We start from the raw sequence: 13,924 nt of genomic DNA on the forward strand, positions 1-13,924 counted from the left end.
TTTTAAGATTTATTTATTTATGCACACAAGAACTGGGGTACAGGCCGGAGGTGTGGAGGGTGAGAGGTCACCAGAGACAGAGTGGGGAGCAGAACAGGCAGACTGACTGAAATACACTGCTGAGGGGAGCAGCAGGGAGACAGGAGAGGTCTGCTGCACCATGTGGGTAGCTCCCTGGCTAGGGATGGAACTTGTGTTGCAGTGGCTGCCTGTAGCTTCATAGGTTGCGTCTTGACCCCTTGCGCCGCCAGGGAGGCCCCTGAATTCAGTTTTTCAACAAGAGTTTCTGACTTGGAAGAAATGAAATTGTGTCTTAGAATAATTTTCAATAGGTTCTTTGCAACAAACAGACAAAATCTACCTGTTTGTTTACTATTGGTGTATGTACATCAAAATCAGAATTGTAAAAAAAAATCTTTGTTATAGTTTTATCCAAGTTCTTTAAAGCTATTTAGGGCAGTTGATGATTGTGAACATATATCTGTATTACACAGACTGGTACTTAAAATATATTAAGCGATCAGATCACACGTATTTGATGCTTGCTTCACTGTGTTTACCAATCTCTCTTTACAAATGGAATTCATTTCTATCTTTTCGCAGTGTGAGGTAGTGATCATTTTCCTCTTAATCCTTTACATCAGTTATCCAACCCATATAGCTGCCCTTAAGGAAATTTTCTTGTGTTTTGCACATTAATCCAGCACAGTCACGCTTATTTGAAAAAGCTCTTAGTTGCATCTGACTGTTGCACCGAGCAGACGCTGGAGTGCAATTTGGTTCATGGTTTTGGAAATGAAAGAATCCCTGCAGCCACCGTCTGGGAGGACAGAAGAGAATGTGAGGGTCAGGATCCTTTTACTTCTGAGCTGGTGGTGCCTCTTCCACACAGCGCACAGTGGGGCTGCAGGCCACCTCGTCTCCTGTGGGAGCGACAGGTGGAGGCCAGGGGCCGTGCTAAGAATCAAGCTCCTTGATAAAAAAAAACAAACACAAACTGAACCAGCTGGTGCCATGTTAAACGAAAGCAGTTGATTCCCAGTCATGTCAGTACTGACTACGGGCGCGTTCCCTTCAGGCTAGCTGTTGAGCAAACCTGAGCGAGACCCCTCATCTGGTACAAAGTGAGCAGGTCTGTCTCGGCATTTTCTGGGCTCAGTGCACTGAGCTTCTCAGAGCTGGATTTTCAGCAGCTTTTTGCTTTTGTGTTCACAGGATGTGTGAGACTGGAGAAGGGCTGTTTATCTTTCAAACGCGAGATGGAGAGGCCATCTACCAGAAAGTCCACTCGGCCGCCCTGGCCATAGCCGAGCAGCACGAGCGTCTGCTCCAGAGCGTGAAGAATTCAATGGTACGCTGGGGCGACTCCCTGTGGCCCTGCTGGGGCAGGTGCTTGACTCCACACCCAACAGCGTGTTGGATGAAATGCCACCCTTGGGAAGCCCCAGGTGGCCACGAGGTGACAACAGACCCCGGGCACCCCTGATGGTTCATTAATATGCCTTGTGCTTCAGTTTTCGGGGGTGTGTATCCTAATCAGCGTGGGATCCTGCAATAAAATGCCATAGATGTGGGGGAGGGTATTTGGGGGGTATAAACAGCAGCACTTTGTTTTTCCTTGGGAGACAGGCGTCCCCGGTCAAGGTGCAGCTGGCCAGGTCAGTGTCCAGGGTACTACTTCCTGGTTCATAGTCAAGGTGGTCTTTTCACTGTGTCTGACATGGCCATCGAGATGAGGTTCTCTTTTATCTAAAGGGCATGAATCCCACACAAGCCCTCATGACCTATCACCCCCCACCAGAGCTCCCGCCTTCTGACACCACCATTTGGAGGGGGTTGAGCTTTCAGAAACCTGAATGAGGTTATCGTGAATATCCACCATAATGTAAGTAAGAAGACCGAGGGGAAACTGGAGTGAAGTGAGGATGGCCCACCCCCAGGCAGGCATTACTGACCTAAGATTGTGGGCGTCATGTCAGAGGGCTAGCGAATTTCTTGCTGGAGAAGCCAAGGGGGTGAATGTGCATTTGAATAAGGCATATCATAGGCTGTGGCTGCAAACCATGGGGCTCGAATCTGGAAGGAGAATATGCAAAACCAAGAATGCTGGGTCTCTCTGCGTAGTTACTAAACGTGCAGCAGTGGGATTTAAAGAGGGGAAGCACAAGAGTGAAATGATCTGACCCCAGGTAACCCCAGATCACTCCCAGCTTCCTGTCCCTGCACTGTTCTGGGGTTTGGGAGCAGTAACCAGTGACTTTGTATAAAGGGCTGGGCAGCGAGTGCTTTAGGCTTTGTGGACTAAGACGGTGTGTCTGTGGCAGGACATACTTAACCTTGCTGTTGTGCTGCAAAATCAAATCTAGATAGTTCAGATGGGTGTGGAAAAACTTTATTAGTGGGCACTGGAACTCACATTGTATGTAATTTTCATGTATCATGAAGTTTTCTTCACCTGATATTTTCCCCCAACTATTTAAAGATGTTCTTTTTGAACAAACTTGATATTTGTACCCATTTCTCCATATCCTCAACAATCCTGGATGTTGTAATAGGGACAGATAAATGGTTGGTTGGATGGATAGATGGATGGATGGATGGATGGGCAGATGAACGGATGGATGGGTGGATGGACAGATGGATGGGTGGATGGATGGATGGATGGACAGATGGATGGGTGGATGAACACAAAGAGAGATACTAGCTGGCTATGAAGCGGACCTCAAGTTACTTCCAACTACAGGACATGTCACGTGTTAAAGTTAGGTAGCTCTCCCGTTGGATGCCTTTACACACCTGAAGAGGTTTTTCCAAGATCACCTTCGTGGTAAAGCCACAATTAGCATAAATTGTTTTAAGCTTGTAAAGCAGGTTCTGTGCACACGTGTTTTTTCCATTTACAGCCTCCTCATTACTTCCGCTAAAAATTAATCAGGAATATGAGTAATTTGTTCAGATCATCCCATTGCAAATTTAACTGGAAAATGATGTTGTTTGCTCTTAATTTGAGGCATGCTTAACGAGTTCTAGCAAATGAATGTGATTTTAAAACAACAACATCCCATTTTAGATGGAAATGAGTCAGCTTCCAAATGGATCCCACTCGCAGGGAAGCTAGACCTGGCGAATCACTTAAAATCAGTGGGCTTGAGTCAGTCCCTGAGTAGTGCATGAAAAGACTCAGTGGCTGAGTCACGTGCCAGCAGCCTGGAGGGCATCACCTTCCTCTCTGGCACTACACCACTCTCTCTAGCCATGACACTTCATTCCCTTGGAGGTGAGTTGCCCCACTAGCAACTGGCTTAGCTTATTTAAATTACCGGGAATATCAGAGAACCTTCCCAGCAGCACACTCAACTGCAGAGCATCTAAAAGTCACCTGTTTCTTTGGTAGTTTTGTCTCCAGTTGGCAATAGTCTCTCTCCTGGTTCCTCCATCACCTTCTCCACTATTCTTAAGTTCAATATTATCATCCTCTCTAAGGACCTGTAGATGAGTGGGGGGAAGCCAGTGCCTCTCCAAGAACCTACAGGTCTCGGGGGACCCCTGGGAGCAGTTTGCTATTTTTCCCACCTTGGAGATCAGTGTCTGTGACAGACTCTAATTTGGAAGCAAGGAGTGGCCGCGTGTGGGATGTTCCTCCGGCCCCACAGGGGCTGTCATTTCTTGAGTTTCCTCCAGGTGGAGAAGGGCATGGACTCAGCAGACTCCAGGGACTGCAGGCAGGGCTCTGTGGGGGCTCCTCCCCCACATCCTGCCTGCACCCTGGTTTGAGAGTGAATCCAGAACTGTTCCCTGTCACCTCTTTGTTTAATTGATTGACTTTAAGAGTAATTCCTAATGACTTTGTAGAATGTAGGTGCAATTCAGAGCCATTCCCCAGCACCGCATTCTCTGTCTGCAGAAAAGCAGGGCTCAGGGGCTTTTGTTAAACAGGGGGTGTACAAATAAAGGAAAGATTTCCTCGAAGAATAAAGGAGTGAGACCCCTGGTGAACAGTGTCCCCATCAGCCTTACTTGCTGGTGTTTCCTGAGACTAAATTCTTAGTGGTATGATTGTTGGGTGAGGAAATGTGTACGTTTAATTTTGACAACTAAGGAGAATCCCTTCCCCAATGCCACAGTGGGAGGCTGAACACACTCGACCGTTTTGTTGCCTGCACTGAGGTATATAAATCATGTACCTCCTCATCTCAATGTTAAAAACCTCTAATTTTTTTAATAAGCCCAAGATTACAATTAGGGGGTGCAGAGTTCATTGAAAGGGGGAGGGGGTTTCCCTAGTGGCCTAGGTGTTAAATCTCAGCGATATCACCGCCATGGCTTGAGTTCGATCCCCACCAGGGAGCTCCCCACAGGGCGCAGCAGACCTCTCCTGTCTCCCCGCTGCTCCCCTCAGCAGTGTTTCAGTCAGTCTGGGTGTTTTGCTCCCCACTCTGTCTCTGGTGAATCCTCTCTGCCCCCGGTACATCTGGCCTGCACCCCAATAAATAGAGCGAATGGGGGAGGGGAAGACAGGGTTACCAGGGCGGGCACGTGTAAGCAGAAACACAGCTAGAGCTAATCCATCTAGACTCCTGTAATTGAGGGGCAGTTAAAGTTGTCCACAGAGCTCCAGCCTGCTCTGTGCCGAATCTGCATGTTTTATTACCTTCAATTCTCATGACCACCCTCGCAGATAGCGATTGGCTTTTGAGTCCTACCTAATTTATTTTTATATAAATGCATGCACAGGAAATCTAACTACAAGAATATGACCAGATAGACAACATTAACGCTATATATTTTTTTCTTCTCATTCTTTGTTTACATCTGTTTCCTCTCTTAGCAGCTCCCAATCCTAACACATTTTCCATCCTGTCCTCTCTGCCCACGTGACCCTACACAGAAATCAATAGTTCCGCGCACACACAGGTCCACAGGACGGGGGTTTGGGGTTCACTGTTGAATTTACAACATGGTCATCATTTTACAAGCTAACCACCCCTGGTTTTCTCCCTCACAGTAAAGAGCTAGTGGAAATAGTTAAACATTCTGACGTGTGGGTCTGATTCAGGGGGTGGCAGACTATACCCTACAAGCAAAATCTGGCCTGTACCTCCTTTGGTGATTAAATTTTGATTGGAACGCAGCTATGCCCATTCACGGCCTATTGTTCCGGCTGCTTTCTGCTTTCATGTTGAAACAAAAGAGTTAATTACTTGGGGATGGGGATTGTGAAGCCTTCAAAGCTATTTATTTTCTGGTCCTTGACAGAAAATTTACCAAGCTTGGTGGTAGTCATTATTTTTAAAGGCTGTGTGATACTTCAGGGTCTTCGTGTAACTTTAATTTATTGAGCCTATCTATGAGAATATCCATTTTTTTGGTACCAATAAATAATCCCATGATAGCATCTTTTACCCAGCTTCTTATGTACTATTAACTTTATTTAACTGGAGTTTCTGAACTGAATTTTAACTAACTTTTCTAAATTCAGGAGTAGGATGGTGGATTATGGGATGTATTTTTTGATAGGTATAAAATTAAGCGTTTGGTTGGTGTGTTGCTTCTAAAATACTCGACTTTTGTGCCTTCCATTGGCGTTATCCTTAGGTCCATTTCATAGTGGGAGAAACTGAGGCTCAGTGGCTCAAAAGTAGTATGTGAAGAAATCAGACAGGAGCATGGAGTCCCGACTGGTGCTCTGTTCTGGAGGCCTTGAGGGGGTAGAATAGAAACCTTCTAGGAGCTGAGTGGTGTGGTCAGAGTCTATCAGGGGAGCGCAGAGCATCACCTGGAAGGTTGAATAAGTGCCAGGTGACTGAGCCTCTAGTGTTGCAGCAAGTCTTGGGGCAGAGGTTCATTCAGTGAACCCCAGTGCTAAGAACAGAAGTGTCCACTCAGGCGTGATTCCATGACTGTCCAGTGATACTGACCCTTACCCAGTCTTTCCACATCCATCAGCAGCGTGTGTGCATCTGAGATGACCAGAGAGCCTTGTTGTTAAACTCTCTCTGGAGAAAGCTAGATCCTCTTAAGAAATGACCCCCCTAACACAGCGGAGTGCACACCTGTCTGGCAGGTGGAGAAAAGGGGACAAGCAGCCACGCAGACCTCTGTGCACCTCGACATCGCCTTCCCTCTCGTCACCAGCCACACGGTTGCCTGCAGTGATGACAAAATTTGTGCAACAGCTTTTGCATCTCTGTTCCAGAGGAACAGGTACCGTCACTTAGCATAGCAATTAGCATTTTAAGCAGTTTGTATTGATTAAATGAACCTGCTTCATCAAGCGGAAAGAACTCCAAAGAATGCAGCGAATGTAGTTATCGCAATAAATTACTCCCAGCACCCAGCCCGACAAGATGTATTTGCTAGGACTTCCCAAGGGGGGTTGATAAAACTCAGACAGACAGATCGGCCAGACTTGGTGACTGGGCTGCGGGCTGCAGGCCCTCGAACACACCCTTGACTTTTATATCTTTTTATTTTTGTTAAATGTTCTCTAAGGCCACTGTTATAAGGGAGACGTTTGTTCTGGATATTATAGGAATAAACCTAACTTTTTTTTTTAATTTATTTTTTTACTGTGTACTTTTTTAATATTTATATATTTTTTATATCATTGTTCATTTTTGTACAATGTTTGATTTCTCAGGTTAAGGTTCACTTCAAAACATACTATTCATGAGCTGTTTGGAGAACTTCACTCTGGTTAGAGATTTGAAATGATGCTGACGCTTCTTTGATAATTCTTTTCTAACTTCCTTCTAACTTCTCCCGGTTTTCATTTTCTAGTAAGTGTCGCTTGGAAGAGCCCAAAGGGGTTGGGGCTGGGAATGGGGTTTACACAACCACAGTGTGTGAGGAGGAAGGTGCTTCCCCTCTGCAAGCTTGTCCTGAGAGGGCTGGTGCCCGGTTCATAGTTACAAAGTTCTTTAAACCAGTGAATGGAAGGGAGTGTGATCGAGGGAGGAAACTGTGACTTATTTTAACATGCATTCCTTTCAAAAGAAGGCTTTTGAGTGGAAAGATTCGTTCTGCACATGCTATAAAATGCAAACAGTGAAAAATAAGTCTCTCTCCTACCCTTAATCACCTCAGGCCTCCACTTTCCTTTCTCAGAGGCAAACATTTTCCAGATTCTTTTGTATTTGTATGCTTCCAGAATATTCTATTGCTTAATCTATACAAGAGTTTCTATTTATTTGTAACCTCATTTATTCTATAAACACAAGGACCTGCTTTGAACCACACCCTGTTCTAGCAAGAAGTACAGCAGAGGATGAGAAATAGTCCTTCCCCTCATGAAGTTCCCCACATCGTTGTGGGGAGGTGAGATAGTCGATAATCAACATATAAATCTGTCTCAAGAGTTGGTGAATGCTAGGAAGAAGCATGCAGTGGAAAGAGGGAGAGGATGATGTGGTTTGTTGCTGTGTTGTTAGGGCAAAGAGCTGCAGAAGTGAGGAGTGAGCTTTGAACATTTCAAATTGTTCTGGACAGAGGGGACCATAAATGCAAAGGCCCTGAGGCAGCTCTGTGCTTCGCATGTTCAAGTATCAGGAGGCTGTGACTTTGAAGCAGATAAAAATGCAGAGAAGAGGGGCAGTAGGTGAGTCTAGAAGTAACTGGGAGTTGGTTCTGTAGGGTCCTGGCAGCCTGAGTGACTTTGGGAAGGGCTTCTGATTTTCCTGGGGTGAGTTGGGAAATCATTGGAGGCTTTAAATAAGAAAAGGTGGGATGGCCTGGCTTTCTTTTCAAAGGATCTTCCTGGCCATTGTCTGGGAAAGCTGGGGTGGCTGGGGCAGGAGTACAGGCAGGGAGATGAGCTAGGGAGCTCCTCTGGACATGCAGGTGAGGGCCAGGACATGAACCAGGATGGTGGTCAGGAAGGTGTGTAAGGGGTGGGTTCTCAATGCATGTTGAAGATTGGAACAACCAGTTGAGTGAGAGAACCCTCGACCTAGTAGGGGAAGCACCTGGGGGGACTGGAGCATGAGAAATATCACCTCAGCTCTGTGTCCCTTGGATGAGAGACTTCTAGTAGGTAGGGGGAGTGGCAAGTGGGCTTTTAAACACACAAGTCTAAGGCTGAGGGGAGTGATTGGAATTAGACATTTGAGAATCATCAGACTGTGAAGTGATATTATCTAAACTCATCCCAGTGACCATTTCTCTTCTCCAGCACATGTAGAGAAGTAACTGTGGGTCCTGGATTTTCGAATTGTTTTCTATCAATTCACAGTAATCCACCGTTTTCTTTTTAATGGGTACAGATTAGTCTTTTACATATTTGCACAATAACGCAAGGGCAAGATTACCTTCTTTAAGAATAAAACTGGAAAAAAAAAAGAATAAAAATGGAGCTACCAGTTCATCTACTTGTCTGATGAAGTAACATTTAAAAGTAACTTTTGAGTTAGTAGAAAATCCAATTTGACATATGAATTAAAATTAAATTTTAGAATTCATTTAAGAAAGGGTTATTGGAATAGTTGTGTGTAAATTCCAGAATAAAAATGTGGTTAGGAGGAAAAAAAATGTTCTGAAGGAAAATAGTCAGAATTTAATTCCATGATCTCATCTGGTAAATTAAAAATGGTTAGGGAATGAATGAATCAAGTATGGTACAGCAAAGATGGGCTGCAGTTCAGACATTCAAAGAGTGTAGCAGGTGGCTATATTTAGGATATGTTCAGAACACATTTTATTTATTTTTCTTTTTGCAGAGGAAAATTGGGGTGTAGGCCAGAGTTGTGGGGTGTGTGAGAGGATTCACCAGAGACGAGTGGGAAGCAGAACAGGTGGATCTACTGAAATCCACTGCTGAGGGGAGCAGCGGGGAGACAGAGAGGTCTGCTGTGCCTTGTGGGTCAGCTCCCTGGCCAGGGATCCAACTCAGGCGGGGAAAGCGCTGAGATTTAACCCCTAGGCCACCAGGGAGGCCCTCATAACACATTTTAAGAGAGAAAAAGAGAATGTCATGACAGAAGTACTCTTATCATGGGGTCTGCAGGCTTAGCTTCCCTTTATACATACTAAATGCACCATCAGGGTATGTGAAATATCATGATGACTACACATTTTTTTAAAGACTGGAAGAAAATATATTAACATATCAAAAGTGCTCTTTGTTTCAAATACCCCTTCTACTCTTTTCTGTATTTCCTGGACATAGTACAAACCTATCAATACTAAGAAAGATTTTGATTTATTACACGTTCTAAATGGGGTTGCCCTCTCCTGCAAAGCTTTACCAAATAGAGCCAAAGAAAGAGCAGCCTTGGAGAAAGTCAGGTCCTGGGGGGCACCGGGGAGCCCGGGGTCCTAGCAGGCCCTAGAACCTCCTCGTCTTCTATACCTGCAATTCATCCACGGTGACAGAAGTTTCATTTATGCTTATTCTTCAAGTTCATTTTTCCCATCTGGTAGAAATAGGATAATTCTTTTATACCAAGTGATAAAATGTTCCCTCCCAGCATATTTATGTGTGACTTTGTTGTTGTGCCTGAAAACCTTTTAAGGCTTCTGCCCTCAGCCAGAAACAAAGTCCAAGAGCAAATATTTACGTTTCAGAGGAAAATGTGAATGTCGTGATTAGGACCTGGCTCAGAAGCTGGCCTGCGCCTATGGAGATGGATAAGGACTGACCCACCGGAATGTGCTCACCCGTGGGGGTGCCATAATGCATTTTGTATGCGCTTTAATTTGCTACAAGGCAGGAACTTGTCCCCTCCTTTTTAGCTGATGAGCTTATCCAGCACAACCAACAGAGGCAGGCTGCGTTCTTGACCCTCGATTTCCTGGCTCCAAGGTTGGTTCTTACCCCACTAGGAAACTTTATTTTTCCAGAATGAATGGCCCAGAGATCTTATATAAGAGAGCATGGTGATGGTGCAGTGTGGTCCCTGGGCCAGTAAGATTGGGATCCTTCAGAAACTGGGGGAAATGCAAAATCCTGAGCCCACCCCTGGGATGTCTGGCAGTGGGGGGCAGGCATCTGCCCTCCATATGGTTCCTAACTGGCGAAAGTTGGAGAAGTGCAGACTCAAGGTCCGGAAAGTAAATACATGTCCAAGCATTATTTTCACAGGCACGTAAGTAGACAGAAGCGGAAGGTGTTCTTCAGGGAGCTGATGTCAGTGAATCCAGGGCTGAATTTTCAATGAAAGGAGGTACAGGACCTTGAGGTGCTGGTGTTTGAAGCAAAGTTTGGCTTTTTCTTTCTTGAGCTGAATTGTCCCATTGACTCAACCTCACCCACATCCTAAAAAATTATGTTTATCACAGTCATGTTGCTCTACAGTCATGTTGCTCTACAGCACTGTAATTTAGGGGCACAGATTCACACATCTTCAGATGTAGCCACCACCCCCACTACACAGGCAGGCACAATCCTCCACCCTAGTCCATTGGGTCCTCCCTTCACCTTTGCTGCTCTGCTCACCCTTCCCTTCTGGAAACCTCAGCTCTACAGTTGAATTTCTTGGTTTGTTTTGGCTGAGTTTTGTCTGTTCTTTTGCTTTCTTTCTTTACATTCCACATGAGTGACATCATCCGGCATTTATTTTTCTCCTGGCTTATTTTACTTATCATCACCCCCTCTAGTCCCATCCATGTAGTTGCAAATGGCAAGATTTTATCTCTTTTTACAGCTGAGTAGTATTTCACTGAGTATATACACCATCTTCCCGATCCACTCAACTGTCGTTGGGCACTTAGGTTGTTTCCATAACTTTACTATTGTGCACAGTGCTGCAGTGATCATCGAGTGCAGATCTCCCTTGGAATGAATGTTTTGTGCATTTGGAGCTTCAAGTGTCCACAGAGAATAAGTGAGTAGGTATATACACTCTCTGAAATGCAGGGCGTTGTCAGAATTACATGCACTTTGGAAGTCTCAGCTGGGGACATTCAGGTGTAGCTGGTGCTTCTGGCTCCGGCTGCCTCTAATAGCCAGAGCCAGCTACAGGCCCAGGTGGTGGGGAGGGAAATTCGCCTCCTGGTTTGCACACACAGGGTTGTACCAGCAGGGACCCCACCAGAGTCCCCCTAAGGGACAACCTGGCAGAAGTCTAAGAGCCTGCAGAGGGTGACATAAGGCTGTGATATAAGATTGGCCGTTGTGGTGACGTGTGGTCCAGCCCCTGCTCACAACCGCTGGGGCCAGCGAGCAGTTACATCCTGTCGTGCTGCTGTACAGTTCGAGAAGCACGGTGCTCGGCTGTAAAACAGCTGGATTCCAGAGAAAGGCAATATGGAGCGGCATCGAAGCTGAGCCTCTGTGTCAGGCCCACTAAGGAAGCTGGAGCAGCAGGCAAGTCAGCCAGGCCAGGTGACAGGATAGAGGCCACAGCCGGCTGGCAGGGCTGAGGACAGTTGCTTTTTTCACTGACCAGCTCTGCTGAGAGGTCGTTAGCATATTTCCTCTCCCAAAAGGGTTGATGAGCGTTGCCCTTCACTACGAGGGGCGACCCCGGCCTTCAGCATGTCCCTCACAGGAGGACGGAAAGTTTTTAATAGGCTCTGCCTGTGTGGTTGATGATGAGTCTGATGGGGGTGCCCCCTGGTCTGTTGTCTCTGACATTTAAATGTCCCTTGCTCTGGGGCCACCCACTAACTCATTAGATCAGGCTTTTTACACATCGTCTGCCCAGCACACACCACACTCTGATTTGATCTTTCGGATGCCAGCTTTTTAAAGCTGTAATTCACATACCAAACCGCGCACCCTTTCAACTACAATTTGGTGCTTCTAAAATATCCAGCGTTGGGAAACTCACCACAGTCAACTCCAGAACATCCTCATCACCCCCAAAAAAAACCCGACTCCTTGGCTTGGCGAAGCGTTCAGGCCTCCCTTGTGGTGGCACATGATGCGGCAGGTTCTTTTTAGGACAATTGGATTATTTCTTGTTTAATTTGACTGCCTCCTGGCACGGGAAGCTCTGTGAGAAGGGGGCTTAGAGGCTGAAAAGAGGGGAGTGTGTCTTCAATCTGTGGGTCATGAGCTCCCCACTCCATGGCCAGCTTCTCTCTCCACAGCTCAGGCTTCAAGCCTTTGAGTATCTGGTGCCACTGGACAGACTGGGTCCTCACGGGCTGGGTTAGGAGGCCAGCCTGCCGCCCTGCGGTTTAGGGGGAGAGCTGGGATGTGGAAGCACAGGAAGACATTTGGTTGACTCTCTTCCCTGGTGGGATCTTGAGGCAGCACTGCTAATAGAATGAATAAATGCTGTTGCTGGCCTCCCTGCGGCGGGCTGTCCCGGCCGACCAGCACAGTCCCCAGACCCTTGGGATCGGGACAAGGATCGGCGCTTGGCAGCGGCAGGCAGAGTTTTTTTCTCCGATGCTGCTGTAGAGCTCCAGCTCAGATCAGTAAAAACTGAAAGGAAGGAATTGGTGGGTACTGCTAGCCTCGGGTTCGGGTGCAATCCAGGGGCTCGGTCACCGCTCTCCTGAGCTACTTTTCCTGGCTTTGCCCTCCCAATCACTGTTCCCCCTCGGGGTTCCAAGAGAGCGTCTTCTTTCTTCTGTGACCCTCTCAGCAACCCCAGAAGGATGCTCACTCATCCAGCATGTTTACTGTGCACCTACTGTGCGCCAGGGCAAATCCCGGGCAAAACTCCTTGGTTTACCTCTAGGTTGGATATTTTCAACTTAGGAGTTTCTTGGGACTTAACCCATTGCAAGTCCAGGATGGTCTGTTGTGTTCTCTTCACCGCAGGCAAATCCTCACTCCGGGGTCTATATTCACTCGTGAGAAATAACTCACTCGTGGGGTAATTACTCAATGTTAAATGCTCTGAGCCATACGCATGGGGTAAATACTCACGGGGAAAGGCTGATGGGGAAACACTCCCTGATGGGCTGTCTCTGGCCAGCTCAGTGGTGGTTCTGGACTCCCTGCCCTCCAGCCCTCTGACCTGCCTCCCCCTCTGCGCAGCTCCAGATGAAGATGAGTGAGCGGGCCGCCTCGCTGGCCACCATGGTGCCCCTGCCGCGCAGCGCCTACTGGGAGCACATCACGCGGCAGCATAGCACCGGGCAGCTGTACCGCCTGCAAGGTAAGGCGGGTCCTGGGGACCGGCGCCCCAGGAATTCTCCTGTGGGAGGGATGCACAGACGTGGGGAGCCCGGGGTTCTGGCTCTGCTGGACTCCAAGCACACCCACAAAGCCCCTCCTGCAGGAAAGCAGGGGACAGAAGGGTCAGGGACGGACACCAGCAACACTCAGCAATTATCCCATTTATGCACTTTCCTGTCCTCCAGAGGCACCTTTTTTGATTTATGGTGTACAAGAATAGCACGTGCGAGCAACCGGTAAGGGGCTGCAGAGGCCTCTGTAGGGGCTTTGTCATTGATGGTGCAAGTCACAGAACTTTGAAGAATAAGCACTCGACTCTGCCTGCTTCCTCTGCAGAAATGTGCTGAATAAATGAATGCAAGGATGACTGACTGAATGACCACAGAAGCAGGCTGGAGCACAAAGGCCTGTTCACTGTGCTGGGTCACCCAACCTTTCAGTGCTGCCCACTGGGCCTTTCTCCCCCAGAACGTCTTTTCCTGTGCTCCCCTCCTGTCCCGGCTAACTCTGTGTCACCTCCAACCCTCCCCTCACAGACTCTGTCATGCCATCATGGAAACCTCTGACTGTGTGTAGCACAAGCATGAAGATGATGAGTCGCTGCTCGTTAAGTCTTTGCCCTGGTGTTCATTTCCTGTTTTAGCCTGTGGCCTGTTTGCTCAGGACAAGTTCTTCCAGGAAGCATCGGCAGGGAAAGCAAACTAGGCAGGGGCCAGGTCTCCCTCTGGGTCTTCTCCTTCTACCCCCAGCCTGGTATGCAAACATCCATGGAAATTCGTAGAACTTGCGTTCTCACCTTCATGCTTGCAGGCAGAGAGTGTGGCGCACAGTAGGTGGCGCACAGTAGGTGTT

General features: G+C 47.3%; 1 protein-coding gene across 1 annotated transcript in view; it reads left to right on the plus strand.

The window, feature by feature from the left end:
- DOK5 (docking protein 5) overlaps positions 1-13,924 on the plus strand; it is a 105,791-nt gene that overhangs the window by 85,947 nt on the left and 5,920 nt on the right. Inside the window, exons 6-7 of the mRNA XM_037500655.2 lie at positions 1,216-1,351; positions 12,932-13,052. Of these exons, the coding sequence (XP_037356552.1) occupies positions 1,216-1,351; positions 12,932-13,052 (257 nt within the window). The remainder of the gene's footprint in view (positions 1-1,215; positions 1,352-12,931; positions 13,053-13,924) is intronic.

The sequence above is a fragment of the Talpa occidentalis genome, unplaced genomic scaffold, assembly GCF_014898055.3.
Source record: "Talpa occidentalis isolate TD23 unplaced genomic scaffold, MPIMG_talOcc4v2.1 talOcc4.10, whole genome shotgun sequence".
Classification (NCBI taxonomy): Eukaryota; Metazoa; Chordata; class Mammalia; order Eulipotyphla; family Talpidae; genus Talpa; species Talpa occidentalis.